The sequence below is a fragment of the Hemicordylus capensis genome, chromosome 1 (genome assembly GCF_027244095.1).
Source record: "Hemicordylus capensis ecotype Gifberg chromosome 1, rHemCap1.1.pri, whole genome shotgun sequence".
In the NCBI taxonomy this organism is placed as follows: domain Eukaryota; kingdom Metazoa; phylum Chordata; class Lepidosauria; order Squamata; family Cordylidae; genus Hemicordylus; species Hemicordylus capensis.
In genome coordinates, this window is record NC_069657.1 from 409,938,082 (window position 1) to 409,962,419 (window position 24,338).

Below are 24,338 nucleotides of genomic sequence, written 5' to 3' on the forward strand. Positions count from 1 at the left end.
GGTCTTACCTACTGCTATTATATAATTGGCTAATTCATGAAATAGTCAATACAACTTATAATGAAACAATGGTAATTTATTATAGAACTGATTTGAACTCTTTAATGGCATTTAATATAAGTAATATTTTCCATGTTGATCCTAATCTGTTTCAGGGAACTAGATATACTGAGATACAAGTCTGCTACTGCTATTAAGTCAAGAATTAAGTGGATGAGTCTTGAGTACATGTGCAAAATATGCACAACTTTTTTTAAAAATCATACACAAACATAGTGGTGCAGAAGGTCACCAAGTTCGGCTCCTTTCCTAAAATAGGACAATTTGTTTAGATTCAGAGTTAAACTACTATGCTACACTTGCCTATCCAGTGTTGGAATAGACCACAACCTACAATACTGGGTCCAGATTGGATGCACATCACATCTACAACCAGATCTTCAATGCATTGCTATGACCTAATGAAGGAGGAGGCAACCTTTGGTAATGCAGCTGTTGTGGCTAGGGATTATGGGAGTTATACTTGAACAGCTGCAATGCCAAAGGTTGCCTACCCCTGTCCTAATATAATGGAACATAGCACAAGGGACAACTTTATTTATTATTTTATTTATTTAACCTATTTGTATACTGCCTACTACTGAAGTCTCTAGGCGGTTTATGGCAACTGACAGGAAAGGTTCATTGTTAGCTTCTCTGTGTGCTCAAGCCATTAGCACTGCAGGACAACTGAAAGAGATGCACACTGCATACCCACGCTGTACAACTACAACAACAATAGATTTTCTGTCTTTTCAGGGAAAAGACTGAATCTTCATCTGCATATTATGTTCTATATGAAAATGTGGATGCATGGCCAACAACAATAAGGTGGCCATGTATCCTCTTTTGACCTGATAGCGCTCTATTTGAATTGCTGTCCAGGTTCTGGTCTAATACTGGCTGACATCTAATATCTTGGCAGATTCCAAAAAGAAAAAAATGGTGACCAGCAGGAGCCAGGTAAGTACATTATCAGTGTTTCTGATGCTGATTCGGTTGCCCACACAGGCATTGAGTTTTTTTTAAAAAAGTTATATGTAAGAAAAAAGCACTGCTGCTGCCAACAACACTTTATTTTAAATTACACTTGTCTGCTGTTTGTTGTCATCACATGTTGAGTTGTCTACTGCCAAAAGTACAGTGGGGTCGAGTCAGACTTTCTCTCATGGAAGTAGGTAGAAAAGAGCCGGGGAGGCTTGTTCATGTAATTGGGGTGGCAAAAGTAATTGTTTTCTCAGTGGCAGCTGCTCTCTTTCCTCCTTTCTACTTTCTCTTCTCTGGAACATGCTGTTCCTGGAGGTCCCCCCCACAGAGCCTTTTGGGGACAGGTAACCATTTATTTATTATTCTTCCGTGTATATTTATTATTATTTTTCTATATAGACTGCTTTGAAAACATTTTTGTTGAAAAGCAATATAATAATAAACTGGCGATTATTGCAATCATGAGCCTTCAGGGGTTGCTGGTTTAACTGCAGCTATATAACTGTGTCCAAAATAAGACTATCAAGTAAAGCTCCCAAGTCAAGTGCCTCTCAGTCCCATCCTAGTCAGGCAGACCAGAAGATCAGTATATCAAAAGCTGATGAAAGGCCCAGGAGAATCAACAAGGTTGCATCTCTCCATCTATTTTCTAGCAAAGGTCATCCACCAGGTCTGCCAAGGTAGTCAGGCCAGAAACCAAACTGGAATGGGTCAAACTAATCCATTTCCTCCAGAAGCACCTAGAGGAAGAGATGACATTATGTATTCCCATATCTCACCCCAAAAGGTGAGTTGGACACTGGGCAATAATTGTTCAAATAATTTGAATTGAAAATAGATTTTTTCCAGTAGCAAATATACCACTGCCTTTTCAGGAACAATGGACATGACTTCCTCACTAAGAGAGGCATTGGGCATCACAGAGACCTATCCAGTTAGATCTGCTCTAGTTGCTCTAATATGCCCAAAGGAGTAAAGGTCCAAACTTCCAAGTACTCAGCCCACATCTTCAGGTAAAGCACGTTTAAAAGTATCCATCATAACTGGACACCAGATGGTGCTACTGCTGAAGTCATCTCTGATTCTAGTATAACAATGGCATCCAAGCTGGAATGGATGCAAGCAATTTTGTTAATGGCAACAATAAAGACCTATGTTATAGTTATAACAGTAAATATTTTTTATAAACAAGAGGCTTCTTTATCATGTGTAAGTTGTACAAAACAGGATGTGTATATGCACACACTCAGCAGATAAAAGCACAAAGACAATATTATTTGGATTCTCAAATACAAATCCCAAAAGAATCCAATATTGACTCGATAGAAATATTATTTAAAACCATCAAACTTAAAAAAAAATCTCATAAAAACTATTTAAAATCATAAAATTTCTCACTAAATACCTGATAAAATTAAAATAAATATAATCCTACAAAATTCCTATGTCATACAAATACTAGTGTATTGTATCCAAGGTCCAATCTTGTGTCTAAAATTGTGATGAAATTCCAAAAGAAGATAATTCATCTGTTTGAAGAAGTATGTCACCTTGCATTTCTTTTGCCAGAGTTTGTGTTCCTTTCTGTTCTCTTCATTTGGGCAGGCCTTCCTTGACTTTACTTGTTGGCCTTGCTGACATCCTCCCAATCTTGGTGGTACCTTTCCTCCTTTTTGGTATACATTCTAACTGGGCTTCTAGTACTGTGGTTTTAAGTAAACTACATGCATTCTGGAGCAGTGGCTCTTCTGATTCTCCCTTCCAGTTTTCTTTTCACCAAACTCCTCATTTTAGAGAAGTTTCCTCTTCTGAAAGTTTCCTCTTCTAAATTCAAAGTGTCTGTGTTAAGACTTCCTTGGGGATTCTCTCCCCACATGTATGCTGAATTTGATCACACTATGGTCACTGTTCCCTAAAGGGTCCACAACACTGACATCACGCACCAGGTCCTGGGTGCCAGTCAGGATTTTAATAATCTTAATAGGTGACAGGGCTCACGACAGAGAAGGCACTCTTTTAAGTACCCTGGACCCAAGCTGTTAAGGGCTTTATAGGTAATAATCAGCACTTTGTATTTCATTTGGAAACCTATTGGCAGCCAGTGCAGTTCTTCAAAATCGGTGTTATGTGGTCCCTTCAGGTAAGCCCAGAGACCAATCTGGCTGCCACATTCTGAACCAATTGTAGTTTCTGAACTACATACAAAGGCAGCCCCACGTATAATGTATTACAGTAGCCAAGCCTAGAGGTTACCAGCATATGTTCCACTGTTCTAAGGTCATTTGTCTCCAGAAATGGAAGCATCTGGTGTATCAGCCAAAGCTGATAAAAAGCACTTCTGGCCACTGCCTCAACCTGAGAAACCAGGGAGAGTTTAGGATCCAGGAGCACTCCCAAACTATGGACCTGATCTTCAGCCTGTTATCACTCATCCAGCCCATTATCACCTCCAGGCAGGTATTTAGGAAGATCATGCCATTTCCAGATGAAGTTAGTATGGAGAGGTAGATCTGGGTGTCATCAGCATATTGATAACACCCTGCACCAAACCCCCTGATGATCTCTCCCAGCAGTTTCATGTAGAAGTTAAAAAGCACTGGAGACAGTATGAGTCTTGTGGAACTCCATACTTCAGTTCTCATTTTGCAGAATAACAGTCTCCAAGCGACACCTTCTGGAATCTGCCAGAGAGGTAGGAACAGAACCACTGTAGAACAGTGATACCAAATCCCATCTCCTTCAAGCAATACCATGTCAATGGTACCAAAAACCGTCAAGAGATCCAAAAGGAGCAGCAGAGTCACACTCTCTCTGTCAATAGTCAATTGGAGATCATCCATCAGGCTGACCAAGGCAGTCTCAACCCCATAGCGAGTCCAAAAGCCAGTTTGGAATGGGTCTAGATAATTTATGTCATCCAAAATTGCCTGGAGCTGAGAAGTGACCACTCGCTCAATCATCTTGCACAGAAAAGGAAGATTACAAACATGTCTGTAATTAGCCAACTCTGAGGGGTGTAATGCAGGTTTCTTCAGATAAGGTCTAATAATAGCATCCTTAAGACAAGGAGGCATCCTGCCCTCCCTCAGAAAAGCATTTATGATATTTACCAGACCATCTCTAATAATGTGACTGCCAGATGAAATGAGCCAAGTTGGGCAAGGATGAAGAGAGCAGGTGGTGGGATGTACAGTCCGAAGCAGTTTGTCCACATTTTCAAGAGTAACAAACTGAAAGTGATCCAATTCTACAAGAGGAGTTGCTGGACACCTCTACAGTAGACTCTGCAATAACTGTGGAGTCAAGTTCAGCACGTATACAAGAGATTTTATCCCCCCCAAAAGTTATTAAAGACATCAGAGCGAGTAACAGATGGTTCCAAATTCAAATTCAATATGGAGGGGGCATGAACTAGCCCCCTCACAATCCTAGACAATTCAGCTGGATGTGAATTTGTGGAAGCAATGCAGGCAGATAAGAACCGCTTCTTCGCCATCCACATTGCAAGAGCATAGATCTTCAAATGTGCTCTGTGTTGCAATCTGTTGGATTCACGCTGAGTCTTCCTCCACTTGCTCTCTAGTAATCTATCTCGCTGCTTCAGTTCCCAATGGGTTCTTCTGAGTACCATGGGGCTGACTTTAAAACAGGTCAGAGAGGAGGCTTAGGAGCAATTGTGTCTACCGCTCAAGTAAGTTCATCATTCCACATTTGTACCAGAGCATCAACAGAATCCCTAACAGAGCCAGCTTGAAACCCTTCCAAGGCTTCCTGGAATCCTATTGGATCCAGTAACCTCCTTGGGTGGACCAGCCTAATGGGTCCTGAAGAGGTGGGTTGTGGTTGCAAGTCCTACATTAACCAGACGCATGTTCTACTTCCGGCTCTGAAGACTCAACAACTTCTCTGCTTCGTCCCTTTCTGGACAGACTCCCATACGAGGTGGCTTGGTTGCTGACACTGGGTACCATTTAGCAGTGGGTTCAACCCCACATGGTATGTTGGAAGTACAATGGCGCGGGGCGATGCACTAAGGCTCAATGTAAATTTTGCCATGTCTGCGGTGGGGGGGGTGGGCCAAGCACCCCAGCTCCTCCTGTGGGAAGGCAAGGGGTTGGACCCTAGGGTTTAGTGGTCGCCCAGCCAACCAGAAGAGGGGCAATCCCCCCGGGGCAACATCTGGAAAGGGGCCCCAGCCCAATTGTTAGAAGTTTTGATCCAGATTTTGGCGGATTATCCAGACTGCCATACTTGGTGGAGGGTTTTTGTGACAGTTTTGGGATCCCCTCATCCTCTAGACAGGGGGCTACGGAAGCTAACAATCTACGTTCAGTGCGGAGTATCAATGAGGTAGTGTTGCATAAGGTTGGGAAGGAGGTGGCAGCGGGGAGGATGCTTGGCCCTTTTGATAGCCCTCTGCTCCCCAATTTGTGGGTCTCTCCTTTGGGGGTGGTCCCCAAGAAGACACCCAGTGAACACCACCTGATCCATCACCTGTCTTACCCCCAGGGGGTCATTAGTTAATGACGGGATCCCACAGCAGTTATGTTCAGTGCATTACACCTCCTTCGATGAGGCAGTTAGGATGGTCAGGGCCCATGGCCCTAGGGCCCTGCTAGGCACTGAGCTACACACTGTGGAGGGGTTTAGTCGCCTCCCTGAGGACAAGTTGGGTATGCTGAAGGTACTGCTTGGTTCATTGCAGTCCGCAAGGGAGGTCACACGGACCTGCAAGTAGTGATAGGCCACCTCAATTTCGCATGCAGAGTGATAGCCACTGGACAGGCCTTCTTGTGATGTCTCTGTGATGCAGTTGCTGGGGTTCAGTGGCCATACCAGAGGGTGCGGGTCACCGACCGAAGGTATGCAGGCTGATCTCGCAGTGTGGGAGGTATTCCTCAGGAATTTCAATGGGATTTCCTTCTGGTACACAGAGAGGCTCTTAGAGGCCAAGTTCTAAGTACACTCTGACACCGCAGGCAGGCTTGGCTTTGGGGTCTACTTCAGGGGGAGGTGGTGTGTGGCACATTGGCCCGCCTGTTGGGTGGCGGGTGGGGTCACTAAGGATCTCACTTTCCCAGAACTCTTCCCCTGTGGCTGTCCAGCTATGGGTGGCGGAGTTCTGGGACTCCACCATGCGTTTATGGTGCGACAATCAGGCCGTGGTCCAGGTGGTGAACTCACTGAGCTCCCGCTCACCCAGGGTGATGGGACATCTGCGCACCTTCATGCTGTGGTGCCTCCAGTACACCATCCTGTTCCTAGAGTGGCGTGTGCCAGGCCTCAAAGATGTTGCTGATGCACTATTTCATTTTCAGGCAGCCAGGTTCAGGGAGCTAGCACCAGAAGCCAACCCAGAGCCAGAGATGATGCCAACAGCCCCTTGGAGGCTTGAAGACTAGAAGCCCAGTGAGCCATTGATGTGTTGCAGGCACTGAGCACGAGGGCTGGTTACTTGTGTAAGGCAGTCACCTTCCAGGCATTCAGGCAGAGCGTGGGTTTGCCTGAAAGCTGGCCAATTCCGCCTGAGCATCTCATGCAGTACCTGGTACATTTGGGTGCATTGAGGAGGGCGGTCTCCACCTTGGCAGTACATAGCGTTGTGGCCCAGCACGCAGGGGTGCCTATTCATGCATGCAAATGGCTTATCGCTCACACAATACCAATTTTGGGCTGTCTTGCGAAGGGTGCTCATTACCTTGGGTAAACCAGCCCACCTGTTTAGCCTCCATTCCTTCTGAATTGGCGTGGCCACCAGCGCCCGCAGGTTGGGCCTGAGTGATGGTGAGATCAAGCGCATTGGGTGCTGGAAGTCTGGGGCCTTCCAGCAGTATGTTCTCTGACCAAAGTGTACTTTGTTTCTTGGCAGTTGCTGGCAAAGCAGTGGCTCCAGTGCGTGTATTAATCTGCGGCCACGCCCTGGTCTTCTGGGCCCACAAACAAGCCAGCACCTTGCCGATCGGTACCCAGCTGGGTTTGAGACAACAAGCCACCGTGCGATGGCTGGGCATGAAGGGAATGCTGTGGGGTCAGCTGCTGCCAAGGATATGGGAGACACTGTCTTGAGGGCCTCCATCTGTGGTTTTGGTTATTCACTTGGGGGAGAATGACCTGGGGAAGCAAATGGGGCTCTCCCTGATCCAGCAGGCCACTTCTGACTTTGCCACCATCTGCCAATGGGCACCCGGGATGCACATAATGTGAGTGGACTGCCTCCAGCGCAGGGTCTGGAGGGGAACTTGGAGCCCCGCAGGAACCGAGAAAGCTCAAAGGAAGGTGAACACGGCCATGGGCAGGGATGCTGTCGCCCATGGGGGCGTTTTCATACCACAGTCAAATTTGTGCATTTGTTGCCCCAACTTTCCATCCCGATGGGCTACACCTGTCCATGGCGGGGTACGACCTGTACCTGGCAAACCTGTGGAGGGGGCTTGCTGTTATCTTGGGGGGCAATGGGCGAGGGAGGCCAAGCTAGGTTCCTTTTGTGGAAGGTACAGTGCGGGCTGGGTGGAGGTATACATGGGTTTAGAATGGTGAGCACCCTTGGGCAGTTTGGAAAATGGTGGAGTGCGCGATCGGTTCCATAAGGCTTGGTGGCTCAGGGACCTTGATTGCCAGGAAACATGCTTCAGGGGTTCCCACACCTCAAAGGCTGTGCAGCTTGGGGTGTTGGAACACCTAGGAGTAGCCCTAACCTAGACAGGTTGGCAGGGATGGGGATAAAGCAGGATTAGTCCTGCTTCTACCCTGAGCCAGGGTGTGTCACCCATTAGGGGGCCTGGGAGACGACAGCAATGTCTAAAACTGGCCTGTTTAGGCCCACACTGAAAAAGCGGGGTGGAGTTGATGCTCATAGCTTGCTGGCTGTACCATTTTAATAAATATTGGTCCCTTTACCAAAGTTTACTGTGTCTGTGTGCTCCTTGGGACTGGGTTGTGGGGACAATAGCTAACAAAGTGCACATTGATTTCAACAATGAATGAGCTGTACTTGTCTCCTTACTTCCTATGGACAGGTGTGATTGATTGATTGATTGATTGATTAAATGCCATCAAGTGGGTGTCGACTCTTAATGACCACATAGATAAATTCTCTCCAGGATGATCTGTCTCCAACTTGGTCTTTAAGGTCTCTCAGTGGTGCATTCATTGCTGTCGTAATTGAGTCCATCCACCTTCCTGCTGGTCATCCTCTTCTTTCCCTTCAACTTTCCCCAGCATTAGGGAGCTGGATCTTCGCATAATGTGTCCAAAGTATGATCGTTTGAGCCTGGTCATTTGTGCCTCGAGTGAAAATTCTGGATTGATTTGTTCTATGATCTATTTGTTTGTTTTCCTGGCTGTCCATGGTATTCTCAAAAGTATTCTCTAGCATCAAAGTTCAGAAGCGTCAATGCTTTTTCTATCTTACTTCTTCAAAGTCCAGTTTTCACATCCATAGACTGTCACAGAGAAAACCATGGTCTGAACTATTCTAATCTTTGTAGGTGTAGACACAACAAGGCATCTAAATATTCTTTCCAAGGTCTTCATTGCAACCCTACCAAGTGCTAGTCTGCGGCATATTTCTTGACTGCTGGATCCTTTACTGTTGATGGTCGATCCTAAAAGGCAGAAGCTATCCACCACTTCAGTGTCTTCATTGTCAATTCTCAGGCTGGTTGCTGTACACGTTGTCATTAGTTTAGTCTTCTTTACATTTAGTTGTAGTCCCATGTTTTCACGGTACTCCTTGACTTTCATTACTAGAGCTTGCAGATCATCTGCATTCTCAGCTATCAGAGTGGTGTCATCAGTGTAGCGCAGGTTATTGATATTTCTTCCTCCAACTTTAAAACCATGCTCATCTTCTTCCAATCCAGCTTCTCTCAGTATATGTTAAGCATATAAATTGCATAATCTCCAATCTCCTTTGGTTGGGCAAAGTGACTGAGAGGGTGGTGACCGACCAGCTCCAGGCAGTCTTGGAGGAAATGGATTATCTAGACCCATTTCAAACTGGCTTTAGAGCTGGCTATGGGGTTGAGACAGCCTTGGTTGCCCTGATGGATGACCTTTACCAGGGAATTGGCAGAGGGAGTGTGACTCTGCTGGTTCTTCTGGATCTCTCGGTGGCGTTCAATACCATCAACCATGGTATCCTTCTGGATTGCCTGGGGGAGTTGGGGATAGGGGCACTGCTTTACAGTGGTTCCATTCCTATCTCTCAGGTAGATTCCAGATGGTGGAGCTTGGTGACAGTTGCTCCTCAAAACGGGAGCTGTTATATGGAGTCCCTCAGGACTCCATTCTATCACCAATGCTTTTTAACATCTACATGAAACCGCTGGGTGAGATCATCAGGAGGTTTGGTGCTGGGTGTTATCAGTATGCTGATGACACCCAAATCTACTTCTCCTTTTCATCTTCAGGAAGTGGCACTCATTCTCTAAATGCCTGCCTACAGGCAGTAATGGGCTGGATGAGAGAAAAAATTTGAAGCTGAATCCAAGCAAGACGGAGGTGCTCATTGTGGGGGCTCAGAATCTGAGGGGTGAGTTAGATCTTCCTGTGCTGGATGGGGTTACACTCCCCCAGAAGGAGCAGGTACACAGCTTGGGAGTACTACTGGACACTGGCCTCACCCTGGTATCTCAGGTGGAGGCCATGGCCAGGAGTGCTTTCTGTCAGCTTCAGCTGATTCAACAGCTGCACCCATTCCTTGAAGAGGATGACCTCAAAACAGTGGTGCATCAGCTGGTAACCTCCAGGCTCTACTATTGCAATGCGCTCTACGTGGGGCTGCCTTTGTACGTAGTCCGGAAACTTCAATTAGTTCAGAATGCGGCAGCCAGATTGGTCTCTGGGGCAACCCAGAAAGACCATATGATACCTGTTTTGAAACAGTTACACTGGCTGCTGATATGTTTCCAGGCAAAATATAAAGTGCTGGTTATTACCTTTAAAGCCCTGAATGGCTTGGGTCTGAGATATCTTAGAGAGCACCTTCTGTTACATGATCCCCACCGCACGTTAAGGTCATCTGAGGATGTCCGTCTTCAGTTACCACTGGTTCGTTTGGTGGAGACTCAGAGGCGGGCCTTCTCTGTAGCTGCTCCCGGGCTGTGGAATGTACTCCTATCAGAAATTCGTAATCTTAATTCCTTACTGACCTTCAAGAGAGCCCTTAAAACCTTTCTGTTTGGCCTAGGTTTCAGGGTTTTAATTGTTCTGATAGTTTAATTGTTTTTTTAAGATCTTTTTAAATTGGTGTTCATATTTGTATTTCTGTTTTAATTGTTTTTAATGATTTCTGTTTTTAATTGTAAACTGCCCTGAGCCATTTCAGAAGGGCGGTATAAAAATCAAATAAATAAATAAGGAGAAAGTATACAGGCTTGTCTTACTCCTTTGCTAATCTGGAACCAGTCTGTTTCACCACATTCTGTCTGGACTGTGGCTTCCTGTCCTGTGTATAGGTTTCTCATGAGAACAATGAGGTGTTCTGGGATACCCATTTTCCTAAGGATATTCCACAACTTGACATGGTCGATGCAATCAAAGGCTTTTCTGTAGTCAAAAAAGCACATATTGACTTCTTTCTGGTATTCTTTGGCTTTCTCAATTATCCAGCTTGCATCAGCAATATCTCTTGTTCCTCAGCCTTTTCTGAAGCCAACTTGAACACCCGGCATTTCCCTTTCCACGTAGGGCTCTAATCTGCATTGGATGATCCTGAGCATTATTTTGCTAGCATGTGAAATTAAAGATATTGTGTGATGGTTTGTGCAACCTGTTAGATCTCCTTTCTTTGGTATGGGTATGTAGACTGACATCTTCCAATCTGTTGGCCACTGTGTCATTCTCCGAATTTGCTGGCATAGTTTGGTTAGAGCCTTGACTTCTGAAGATTCTTCTTCTGTTGCCTGCCATATTTCTGTAGCTATTCCATCAATTCCTGCAGCCTTCTGACTTGGTAATGACCCGAGTGCTGATCTAACTTCATTTTCCAGTACCAGAAGTTCTTGCAAGTAGGGAATATCTTCTAAAGTATCTTGGATGTTGACATCCCTGCTGTACAGATTTTCAGTATACGCCTTCCATCTCTGTTTGTGTCATGGCTCAGACCTCTGAGTCAGAAGAGTCAAAGAAGGAATGGGAGGACTCGGTTGGGAGTACAGGCTCAGAGGCACAGCAGCAGGATTTGGCTGGAAGAACAGACTCTGGAGCTGAGTTGGAACAGCTGGCAGACATGAGGGCTGAGGAGACCAATCAGGAGGAAGCTGGAATTTCACCTGTGTTAAGAAGACGTCTCAAGAGAAAGGCTCAGTGGGAGACATGCAGGCGCAAGATCTCACAGGAGAGGAAATAGAAGTGCTGAGTCAGGAAGGCCTGATTGGCTGCCGGTTATCTTAAGCCCTATATTAAGCAGACTGTTCTTGGCACAGATTACTGTCAGCAACTTTGCCTTTTCACAGACAGTGTCCTCATATCTGTACTTAGTGGGGGTACCTAGTTTAGTTTCAAGGGACTTTCTTTTGTTTATAATATTTTATCTTGAGAGTCTTTCTTCGCTTTTGTTTGTGCAGCTAAGCTGCTTCTCTTAGCTACAGAACTTTATTTTGACTCACACAAGTAGAGCTGAAGGGATCGTAAATCCTGTCGGGTAGGGTTGTCAGTTTGTTTTGTTTTTCTGTTTTGTTTTTGGCCCGAATCCGAAATACCCTTGTTTTGTTCTTTGTTCGAAACCAGCCAATCCAAAACACCCCAATTTTGTTCTTTGTTCAGAATTGCAAAATCTGAAACGTTTTGGATTTTAAAAAATGGCCCCAGGGAAAAACTAGTGGGTGGGAGTGGTAGTGCCCAATGGGCAGAAACTACCACCCAAATTTCAGAGGAATTGGGCAAAGGCCTGGGTTTTGGTCAGTATAGGATTTTTCACTTAGGGAAGAATTGAGGTTTTAGCAAAAGTATAGCTTTATGTGGGGGGGGGAGGGGTGGCCCAGAGCAGAGTAGGGTGGGTGTTAGTGCCCAGTGGGGGCAAGGAAGCTGCCAGAATTATTTCAAAGGAATTGGGCAGAAGGCTGCTTTTTAAAGATGTAATGGAGTTTGCATATCTGTAAAGTTCTTCCCAATAGGGAATGATGGACCTCCATAATTCCTGCCCCATAACTGCACTTGGGGGGCACCAGGGTGGCCCAGAGCGAGCAGTGGTGTAGACCACATAGGGTGCCAACCACCCCCATGGGTTGCTAACCCATGGGGTACTGGGTTCTGTTGTTTCTGAGATGTTTTGAGTGTAGATTCAGATTCTCTGGTAGCATATGAGAATGGATTCATGGTTTGTCATTGAAAATCTCATATGCTACCAGAGAATCTACACTCAGAACACCTCAGAAACAACAGAACCCAGCACCCCATGGGTTATCAACCCATGGGGGTGGTTGGCACCCTATGTGCACTACACCACCACTCACTCCCGGCCACCCCGGTACCCCCCAGGTGGAGTTATGGGTCTGCTGAAACCTCCATTATTCCGGTGGGGGGGGGGGGGCCTTAAAGAAGCGCAAACTTCAACAATTCCTAGGAAATCGGCCCTTTTCCCAATTCCTTTGGAATCTGGGTGGCAGCAGGCACCCATTCTGGCACTACCACCTGAACCACTCTTCTGCCCCTAAAGCCCCCTTTCTGCCCCGAATCCACCCCAAATAACATCAACATCACACATCAACAACAGCAGAGCTTTGGGAAAAATCAGGCAGATTTCCAAAGATCATGGACATCCACATCCCCCCGCCTGAAATGCAATTGATCTACACACAACAGTGTGAAACAACAACAATGAAATGTACACTGCCCCACTGGCCAATGAGGGTAAAATTTACCCTTAAATTTGCTTAAAAGGAATGAGGAGGCAATTGCCAGCAGATCAGCCCATGCTTTCGCTGGCCAATCTGCGGGCTGGAAGGGCTGGAAATTCAAACAGATGTCAAAACTCAAAATGGAGACTGAAGGAGAAAGTCTTTCTGTGATTGCAAAATGGAGTTCCAAAACAGCCGAAACAACAAAACATTTTGTATCCAAAACAGGGACGTTTTGTTTTGGCTACAAAATTTTCTGTTTTGAGCATTGGGTGTTTTGTTTTGGGCTACAAAACAGCCGAAATGGCCTGTTTTGTTCACAAAATGTTTTGTATCCGAAACGAAACGCACATCCCTACTGTCGGGTCAGCTGTGCCAACAGATTTACGACAGTTTGATCTTCTCTGAATCAGTTACTATCTGCCCTTTGGCATCCCTTAACATACCAGTTCGAGTTGGAAGCTCCCTCTGAGTTCAAAGATCTTTTGGAAAACTTGCCTTGTTTTTCCGTGTCTGTTTCCATCCTCAACGTCTTTACAGATGTCATTGTAGTACTGCTCCTTGTATCTTCTAACAGCTTTCTGAAATTCTTTATTAGGTTCCTTCCTGAGGTCTTTATCTTTCTTGACTTTGGCTTCTCTCCTCTTATTGGCAATTTCCACCATCTGTTCTGACATCCATTTTGCTTTCTTCTGTTTCTTGGTCTTTGGCAGTCACTTTTCACATTCGTCCTTAACAACTTCTTTGATTTCATTCCACAGTTCCTCTGGTTCCCTATCAATGAGGTTCAGAACTTCAATGTGGTTCCTGATGTTCTCCTTGAAAATGGTGGGTACATTATCAAGATCATATCATGGAATCTGGATAGCTTTGTTTTTCCACTTTAGCATGACTTAGAACTTGCCCATGAGCAGTTCGTGATCTGTTCCACAATTGACCCCCGGCCATGTCTTTGCTATTCCACTGAGCTATTCCACCTCCTTGCACCAATAATGCAATCACTTTGATTTCTGTGTACTCCACCTGGTAACGTCCATGTGTACAGGTGCTGCTTTGGTTGTTTGAAGAATGTGTTAGCAATGAAGAGATCATTGGCTTGGCAGAAACTAGTAAGTCATTCTCCTTAATTTCTGTTTCCTAGGCCATATAGGCCAACTGTGTTTTCCTCCTTACCTTTTTCAACTTTGGCATTCCAGTCTCCAACCACCAACATCACATCTTGCTTGCATGTTCTGTCAATTTCAGATTGAACTTGAGCATAAAACTCATCAACTTCCTCTTCTTCTGCATCAGCTGCTGGGGCATAAACTTGAAGAACTTTTACGTTAAAGGGTCCATGAAATCTAATTTATATTACTTGGTCACTGACCACATTGTATCCAAGTACTATTATTGCTATATCCTTCCCGACTTTGAAAGCAACACTGTTCCTTCTTTCATTTTCATGTCCTGAGTAGTAAACGGTATGATTTTCTGACTGAAAGTGTCCCACTCCAGTCCATTTTAATTCACTGATGTCCAAGATGTCAATCTGTAGTCGATTCATTTCATCTTTCACTGTGTTGAGCTTTCCTATATTCATGCTTCTTTCTTTCCACATTCCCATTGTAATTCTGTCATTGCAGCTTCAGATTTTCTTTTCCCGCACGGCAACATCAGCTGCTAGACATCCAAAAGGCTTTAGTCTGACCACATCATAAACACCATCGGTACTCTGAGAGATCCTCAGCTCTTTCTCAGTAGCATGTTGAGTACCATCCGACCTGAGGGGCCTATCATCCAGCACTACATCGACAATCATTCCATTTTGCCTATCCATGTGGTTTTCTTGGTAAAATATAGGAGTGGTTTACCATTACCTTCTCCTGCACAGTATGAAATGATGCCTTTGTCGTAGTCACTGAAGTGATCATCCACCTCCAGCACCTTCCTATATCGCTGCTGCCCAATATAGGTGCCTGCTTGCTTTAGCTGCTCAGCTGGGATGACCTTCGCGCTTTGGGTGACCCTACTGGAAGTATACCTCCCAGCATACTTCGTTCATCCCTCCCAGGAACACCCCCACTCCCAACACAATGAGGCAGCATAGCAGGACTTGGGGGGGGGGTTTCAGCTGTACTTGTCTCTAAAGACACTGGTCAGAAGCCAAGTGCAGCAGGGTCGCTGCACTTCATGTCACAGTTGGCTTGATCAGATGTAAACATGGCTGAGTCAGAAGTGGTGTGGGGCCAATAGATTGTGTGCGAAGGAGTCCTGGCCACAGAAAGAGTGTTCTCAATGAGCCAGGTCAGGGTTTAGGAAGCTGAGGAGAGTGGGAAGCTCTTCTTAATGAAGCTGAGGAGAGTAGGAAGGAGATGGAGAAGTAACAGCATTGGTATCAGGTTGCTGGAAGGCACCCCTATATAGGGAGCCAGCCAGCATAGCTGTGGAACACGTTCATAAGCAGTAAAACAACCCTAGAGATATTTTTTAAAAAGATGACCAACGATGAGACAAGATTTTTCTTTTGTGAAACTGCTGAAACGAAACGACAATCAAGAGCCAGCTGCAGAGGCAGGGAGTACTGGCTGAACTTCTAAGTCTTCCTCTTTCCTTTAAGAATTATTATATTTGACCCATACTTGCCCCAAAAGTTTATTTATTTATTTAGCATACTCTTATGCAGCCCAATATATACATCTCTTGGAGGTTTACTATACACTGGGTGGTTTTGTGCCAGGACAGATGGTGCTACTCCAATGACCTTAAGATGATGGGCAAAAAGACACCATTATGGCCCTTCATTGTGTTGAAAATAAAGAATTATAGCAAACCACACAGAACATTAGCCGTATGCACTCATTATGGACAACACTTGCATGAGTGAACAGTGTACACAGGTACAGATCAATACATAAGAAAAGTTATTTACATGTTATGTTAAACACACGTACTTCAGTACACTTCCTATGCATACCATGCATTTGAGAGGACTGTTTGCAGGTTCACTTTTAAAATGAATACAGGTTCAGTAATTCACACAAACACATATAAGTGTACAGACATCTGACCACTAATACAACATAATGGCCTGGCTCATACAGTCGTTAAAAACAGGGTATAAGCTGTAGTGATATGCACGGACCGCAGAGGTGCAGTCCGACACCGGGTGTGTGTGTGTTGCTTTAAGGGCGGCGGGGGGGTTGTACTTACCCCTCCCACCACTTTTCCCCCTCCAGCGCTCCAGTTTTAGCCAAATCTTTGGGATGGCAGCGTTCCTCCCTGCTGCCCCTGCCCCCTTGTTTGCTGGTAAAAGCCAACAAGCATTGGCTGGTAAAAGCCAACACTGCACACATCACTGCGGCCATGCATGTGCCCACTGCTGATGCGCACATGCACCGTGCACGCGTTGGCAGCGCGTGCATGCATGCCCGCTTTTACCAGCCAACAAGGGGGCAGGGGCAGCAGGGAGGAATGCTGCCGCCCCAAAGATTTGGCTAAAACTGGAGTGTCGGAGGGGGAAAAGCAGCGGAGGGGGGGAACCCCACCCTTAAAGTGACCCCCCCGGCGTCAAACTGTCAGACCAGGCCACATGTGAACCAGTTCTTTTACATGGCCTGCGGACCGGTTCTGACACCCCTAATAAGCTGGGCTATCCACATTTCAATGATTTTGTGAACTCATAAAAATTGCTCCAGCCCAGGTTGCTCAAGCCAGGGCAACCCAGCTTCTCTACCTTGCTACTGCTGCCCAAGGTAGGAGGAGAAGAGACCTTTCCTAGCTTGTTTTTCTGGTCATGTAAACCCACTTACCTTTCCCCAGCTACCAGGATCTAGCAGGCCTGGAGATGATAGAGAGCTGTGCCTACAGGGGTTGCCATAACTGGATGAGCAACGCTGCAAAGCACACTCTGTGATCCAGTAGCTGTAGCAACTTCAGCAGGTCTGGGTCCACCTCCTGCTCCTTTGTGGCCAGTCAGAGGGCAGCTGCTAATGTAATGAGGCTTTCTAGTCTACTGGCGGCAGAAAACATGCTGGGAAGGTATGGAAGCCTCAGACACTGGGTCTTGCTTACTCATGTGTTTCCTGAGTTTGTTGACCCAAATGGAAGTTCTGCTTGTATGTTGCTACTGAGGTAGGAGCTCTCTGACCCTCCAGCCCACCCCCAAATGGTCATGTGAGGTCTACTGTCTGAACCAGGCTACTGTCTTCTTGAATATGCATTGCATAACACAAATGACTGAAGACTACTTTTACAGCAGAATGCATTTACTTACTGCATGGTAATCCTTCATCTTGGTTCATTATGTTAATAAATGAATCCAGAATTCTGCAAAGATTAATTACAATTCCCATCTGATGTATAGGAAATGGTTGCAGTTTCTTATGTTTATTCAGGAAGTCTAGCCCTTTGTTTATACTTGATTGAAACAAACTTTCAAGGTACTCTACAACATTTTCTTCTATTATTTCAGAAATGTCTTCTAACCATGTCTTGACATATGGTTCCCAGCCTAGATCAACTGGGTCCTGTAAACACATAAAATGAACAAACAGGCATTCAGAAATTTATCCAGTCCACATATTTACATTCATTATCTTGCTTCTACTTGCAATATATGAAACATAGTACATTTATTTCTCTACCATGAATATATATATTGGCTTTCTGAATCATGTACATGTGACAGAAAATCTGCTTGCTGAACTTCATGGGTTATACTACCTATACTTTTTTCTCTACACAAGTGATCTTCACTATATTTCAAGCAGGGCCACTTTGGCAAAAAAACCTTCCATGTGAGAGCCATTTCCCACTATGCTGACCTCCACACAATAATGCATTTTTCTTAGAGATGGAGGGCCATTTAAAAGCAATTGAGCCCTCTCTTTAGAGCTTTAGGAAGAAAGCACTCGGAAGGGCTACATTTTCCAGCATTCTGTGCATGCCTTTGAAGATGGCACAGTGGCTCATGAGGGCTCTTTTTCCCATAAAGGATCGCCCTCTGCCCCAGCCTGCACTGGGCAAAATGCAACACTGCATAGTGAGAATGGTAGCCTCTGCATGGTATCAGGGGGACTGTGCAGAGTATTCAGCTTTAGCCAAAGCTTCACACAGGCCCAATAAATAATTAGGGGGGCAAACTTAGGGTGGATGGGGGCCCCATTGGCCCTCAGGCCACACAACGAAGAACACTGATCTACATGGAGCCAAATCTCCATTTAGGAAATTGTAATATATGAAGCAGCCCCCATTAATGAAGATGTCGTAATTTGTTGTTGACTTCAAAAGTCTCAAGAATAGAAACAAATGAAGATGGTTTAAATAAAAAGTGACATCCTGACTAAAGCTGTGCCAGTGCAAGCAAAGAAAACATATGTGCAGCAACAGCATCCTCATGGTGCCTATGCAGGGTGTGTGTGTGTTTTGCTGATCAATACATAATTATGTCCCTGAGGGCTGCGCGACCCTCAGAGACATTCCAGTGTTTCACAATCTTTAAGCCTGCAGTTCCCATTAAATACACAATTAGGTCTATATTCAAGGATTGCAAAATGTATTGCTTGGAATTTGTTGGCTGTCTCACAGTTCTACAACTTGAGAACCCATATCCTTTCCAGTATACAATTTATAGTGTTTTGTACATATGATAAGCTTAACTCATGGGAAAGTTCCAGTTACCTAGCGACCCCACACCATCAACATGTAACAAACCGCACACCATCTGTAAGAACTTCGCTAGATAGCTCACTGTAGACACAATGATGGCAGAAAACAACGGGTTGCTTACTTGGGTTCTTCTAGTGGTCATCTGTACTTTTACACTTCTTGGCTTCATGCATGCATGGAGACCACATTGGGAACTTTCCAAGCTTCTTGACTCCTATTTTGGCGGGAACCCCACCTGTAACTGCTATATGCAGCTGTGCTTCTCCTCATCCCCTCAGTCATGGAGTCCGCTTGAAGGACTCCCAGTGCAGAGGATGCGAGGGTGTGTAAAAGTACAGATGACCACTAGAAAAACCAAAGTTACAGGTAAAGAACCTGTTGGTCTTCGACGTGGTCTCTGTCTTTTACACTCCTGGGTGCATAACAAGCTGCCTGACCTGGAGGAGAGTTTTAGTTGAAAATTGACTAGAGAACTACTCTGCCGAAGCTGGCACCCTTTTGTGCTTGGGCGTCTATCACATAATGTTGGGTGAAAGAGTGTGGTGTTGCCCAAGTGTCCGCTTGGCATATGGTCTCCAATGGCACTGTTCTATCGAAGGCTGTCAAAGTAGCCATGGTTCTGGTAGAGTGCACCTTAATAGAGGGTGGAGGTGACTTCTTGGCGAGCTTGTATCAGAATTCAGTTGTGGAAACAATCTATCTGGAGAGGGTCTGAGACATGCCCTGATAATGCCTTCTCTGACCTTCATAGGAAACAAAGAGGAAGGTGGTCTGTCTCCAGGTTGCTGAGCATTGTATGTAGAATGCTAAGGCCCGTCTGACATCCAGGAGATATAGACAGCGCTCTGCCTTAGATGTCAGATTTTGAAAAACACACAGGTAAGTTGATGGGTTGAGGGTAGATTCTGACGATTGTTGATTGGTAGATACTGATGAGTGCGGAATGTTCCGAGCTTGGAACATTCCGACTTGAAACGGGCTGAGTGTCCCAAGCTCAGAACAGAACACCCCTCAAATAAGGAACCTGTTCCGAGCTCAGAACATTCCGAGTGTTCTGGGTTTTCAAAAAGAAATTCTTAACATATTCAGGGTGGTGCTGGGTGGGGAATGAGAGGATACTTTAACATTAAATTAAATCAGGCTCTTACCAGCAGTAATAGTAGTGGTTATAGCAGTACAGCCGGCATTAAAAGCCACGGCGGCAGCAGCTTTCCTTGCCGGAGATACCTCTACTATTACCGCTGGTAAGAGCTTAATTTAATTTAATTTAATTTAATTTTAAAGTAACCTATCGCCACCAACCCTCTACACACACACCACCCTATGTTTAAGCATTTTAAAAACCACCAGAACACGCAGAACATTCCAAGATGGAACAGTTTTGTTTGGTCGAAACATTGGGACACCCCCCAGTGTAGCACTAATATCTCTAGTCTGAATATGAGATACTCTGAATGTGAGTTTGGCTTTGGTTCGGCCAACAATTCTTGGGGTGACGATCCTGTGGAAACCAATTTTGAGTGTGAGGAATGAACCTCCTCTTCATCTGAGTCTTCCTTGTCTTGGTCTTGGTCTGACTGCTGGCGTCTTTGTGATTTGGCTCATTTGGGACGAAAGGGCCTAGAGGATAATCTGAAGGTGCTGGGGGACCTAGTGCTGGTTGGTCAGGCAGTTGTCATGGAGTATTAGCATCTGCAGTTGGAGGATGAACCTTGTGACAGGCTGAAGTAATATTTGTGTGTGTATCATTTTGGTGATCTAGCACAATACCTGCTGTTTGTTTTGATGTGGGCTGGCTGTATGTTCTGGAGAGCGAGGCCTGGATCTAGAGAGATGGTGATACTATCTGTCATAAGGTTTCACTTGATCCTGTCGCATATAGAATCTGAACTCAGCATCAGGGAAAGAGTCTTCTCGATACTGTGCTACATCATATCTTACAGAATACAGGTTGTACAGCTCTCTATAGGAGCTCCTTCGATCCCTATCATCTGCTCTGTACCTGTATTCATTGTGGTACCTATTGCATGTGCACCAGTCTCCATCCCATTCATATTGGTGATACTCACGATAGTAATCTGAATATACAGAGTATGTGAGTGAACAGGCTCCCTTGGTTGCTGGCACCAATCATAAGGGTAGATGATGATGATGAAGAATTTGATTTTTATACCACCCTTCCAAAAATGGCTCAGGGTGGTTTACACAGAGAAATAATAAATAAATAAGATGGATCCCTGTCCCCAAAGTTTCTCAGGTTCAATTCCTATCAGGATATATCTCTCAGTCTCGAGAGGTACGACACTCCTTCGACTCCAGTGTTGGTCCCAGCTCAGGTTTGGCTAGTGGTGTCAAATTATGATCCTGTTCTCTCAGATCGAAGTGTTCAATAGTCTCCAGGAGGGGTCCTTGATCAGGTGAACATGGCCAGGTGGGATGATAGTCTGGAGAGTTCTCAATGTCAAGCGTAGCACTCCGTACTGAGGCTGGTGAAGTGTCGTCTTGGAATTCTTGGGTACGAGCCCTCTTCCTTGGGTGCTGATGGTAGTGGCTGTCTTGGTCCCATGCTTCCTTCCTTAGGTGCCGATGGCACCTTGCTGGTAAGAGGGGGTATAGTCCCTTTTCATTCTTCTTTTTCATGGAGACATTTGGGGCTTGCAAGCCTGTTGGGCAATCAGTCGGTACTAACGCAAAAGTCTAGGCTGATGGGGTCGAAACTGGTACACTTGGCGTCAGGCACAGAGTCTCACACATACCAGAGCCATCAGTATCAATACAGAGTCTGGCGAAAGCAGTGTCTCCAAGTCTATGACCTATGATTGAGACCCCGAAGGTGCCTCAGTGGTTATTAGAGACATGCTTGGGGTCTTGGAAGCTGTGTTGCTGCGTGGAGTGCAAGGCTTGATCCCACAATGGGGAGCATAGTTGTGACACTCTGTTTTTTCTTTCCTGTGGCAAATTTTTTGCAATAAGCACCAGTTTTGATGCAGTGAAGCTGCTGGGCCTGGTCATCCATAGGTTGGGAGTAAGTTTTCATTGACATGCTGATGATACTCAGCTTTATATCTCTACCCCTGGCCAAACAAGTGATGTGGTTCATGTGCTGGCTCAGTGCCTAGAGGCTATCAGGACCTGGATGGGCCAAAACAAGTTCAGGCTCAATTCTTCCAAGATCGAGTTGCTCTTGCTCAGTCTGTGATCTGGCCAATTGCCGTGTGAGAGTTTATTTCTTGACGGGGTTGCAATTCCCTTGAGAGAGACGGTTCATGATCTGGGAGTCCTTCTGGACTTGCGGTTCCTGCTTGATCAGCAGGTGGAGGCCATGGCCCGGTGTACCTTTGCCCAGCTTCAGCTGGTTCGCCAGTTATGGTCTTTTTTTGACCGGCAGGCCCCGGCAACAGTAATTCATGCCTTTGTTACCTCTCATTTGGATGACTGTAATGCGTTCTACCTAGGGTTGCCTTTGAAAATGATTCAGAAGCTTCAACTAGTCCAGAATGCAGTGGCCCATGTCCTCATGGGTGGCCGTAGATTTGATAGTGTCACACATCTTTTACGGTTGCTGCACTGATTGCCTGTTCGCTTCCGGGTCCAATTCAAAGTGCTGGTTCTCACCTACAAAACCCATATGGGCTTAGCACCTGTATATCTCCAGGATTGCCGCTCTTGGCCAGTTGTATCCTGACCTGTGAAGTCTTCTCAGCTGGTCCTTCTTAGTGTCCCAGACCCTGGTGTAGTGCGCGGTGCCTGGGCTCATAGGAGGGCCTTCTCTGTGGCCGCCACTCTTCTTTGGAACACTCTCCTCCCGCCCCAGGTTCATTCATCCCCCTCCCTGGCTGCTTTTAAGGCCCTTCTTAAGACCCACCTGTTTCACCAGGCGTTTGCCCTTTTTTTTTTATTATTATTATTATTATTATTATTATTATTATTATTACCATCATTATTATTATCATTATTTTAATTAATTATATTGTTGTTCATCATCTATTGTCTTTGAAGGAGGCAATATTAAGAAGAATTAATTAAACAAACAAACAAACAAGAAAAGAAGGGAAAGAGGAGCAACAGTTTAATTAATGATTAAATATGATTTTCTACTTACAGAAGCTCAGAGAGTGCCCAACAAGATCGACTGAAGTGTGGATGATGGAACATTGAGGTGATGAGGAGAGGCACAGCCACAGATAGCAATTGGGAGCAGGGTTCAAATAGCAGTTGGGGGCAGGGTTCCCACCAAAACAGGAGTCATGAAGCTTGGAAAGTTCCCTATGTGGTCTCCGCCCATGTGCAAAGCCCAGAAGTGTAAAAGAAATGTACAGTGTCAAAGAAGCAAGCTATCTGTCTTTGCTGCCATCATTGCCACAGAGTAGTCCTGATAATGGGCTCGAACCAGTCCTTGGATTCATCATGAGTTTTCCTCCACTGTTGCCCCAGGTATCTTCTCCATGACTTCATAGTCAGCAGTTCCATGGAAAAGCATGGAACCAACTTGGCTCTGTGGCTGAAGAGGGTGTTTTAGAGCAATTGTATCAAGATGTCAAGCATAATCATCAACCTTGTTGGCAGGAAAATGTCTGAGACCCATCCAGGAATCCCTCTGAAACTGATATGAAGGCATCAGTACCCAGAATGTTGGGGGGCAATATGCTAAATCATTGTAAACCGCTTAGAGAGCTTCCAGCTATAGAGCGGTATATAAATGTAAGTGCTATTGCTATTGCTATCAGTAGTTTTAAAAAGCAACAAATTGATCACCTCATTTCACTTGCCATATTTGCAGAGGATGTCAAAGGGAAGCATAAAATATGCCGTGAATAAAGGGGATTAAAACAAAACAAAAAACCTTACCACATAAACCATGGCACATCTACTAACAGTAGCAGGGCTGGCCTGAGAGAGGCTGTCTACTTCAAATATCATTCTGATTCCTGGTGATAAATAAATTCTTTCACTATTAGCGAGGCACAACATTCTGGTGTCATCTAGCACAGAATTTAAATTTTCTATCCAAACTGGGTCTACAGGCCCATCAAAGATAATCCATTGCCAGTCATTAATAGATTCATCTACAAAAAGAATATTAAAATTGTCAATAACATGTGTAAAAAGAAAGTAGCAATTAAGAAGACATTTTAAAATAACATTGTCAAGCAATTCATTTACTCTAAGAAAACACATCCTAAAACCATCTGCGGATAATAAAAATGTATAAGAAATTATACCATTATAATAATGCTAACTCTTCTGTCGTGAACTATCTGATTTTGATTACTTTCTATTTATTTTATTCAAATTTTTGTTAAATCAGCAATGAAAAATACTATGCCTATGAATTGGTAGAAACATGTCTCAATAATTTGTGTTTGCATTTGGAAGGGATACTAAACAAACAAACAAAAACCAGTAGAGATCCACATTGCTGCTTCTGCTCATTATTCTTAATACCTTCTACAGCATTTACCACTTCTGAATGCTGCTAATACTTTGAAACTTGTATGGTGCATAAATAATGGGTAGTTTCCAAAATAACTGCTGTACATAAGCAAACATGGTTGACTCCATTTCACATCAGACAGCACCATGCTTGTTTATACCCAGCACAGGGGTGGAGCCATCATTGAGTGAATGGTTTTAAAGAATCAGAGACACCAATGAAAAGGGCCACTGGAGCCCTATTGCGCATAATGTCACGCACAAAGAGGGCATTGCCCAATTGTCTGAAGGCCCACCCCAGTCCTCCCCCTCTAATTTCCAGGCAGCACTTGCTGCCTGACAGCATTTATTTCCCTGTCTCTCTCTCCAGCAAGGGAGAAGAAGGGAAAT

The 24,338-nt window shown here is 45.0% G+C and overlaps 1 protein-coding gene and 1 long non-coding RNA gene across 15 annotated transcripts in view; one reads left to right on the forward strand and one right to left on the reverse strand.

Moving 5' to 3' along the window:
• The window catches only part of DNAH14 (dynein axonemal heavy chain 14), a 477,343-nt gene that overhangs the window by 179,713 nt on the left and 273,292 nt on the right, over positions 1–24,338 (reverse strand). For all 14 annotated transcript variants that reach the window (XM_053307834.1, XM_053307849.1, XM_053307840.1 and 11 more), the window contains 2 exons: positions 23,364–23,581; positions 17,122–17,374 (listed from right to left, as the gene is read on the reverse strand). In XM_053307834.1, the coding sequence (XP_053163809.1) occupies positions 17,122–17,374; positions 23,364–23,581 (471 nt within the window). The remainder of the gene's footprint in view (positions 1–17,121; positions 17,375–23,363; positions 23,582–24,338) is intronic.
• LOC128350169 (uncharacterized) lies at positions 983–23,389 on the forward strand. The gene is made up of 3 exons (XR_008319187.1): positions 983–1,002; positions 19,267–19,394; positions 22,620–23,389. It is a non-coding gene; the product is annotated as an uncharacterized LOC128350169 (long non-coding RNA).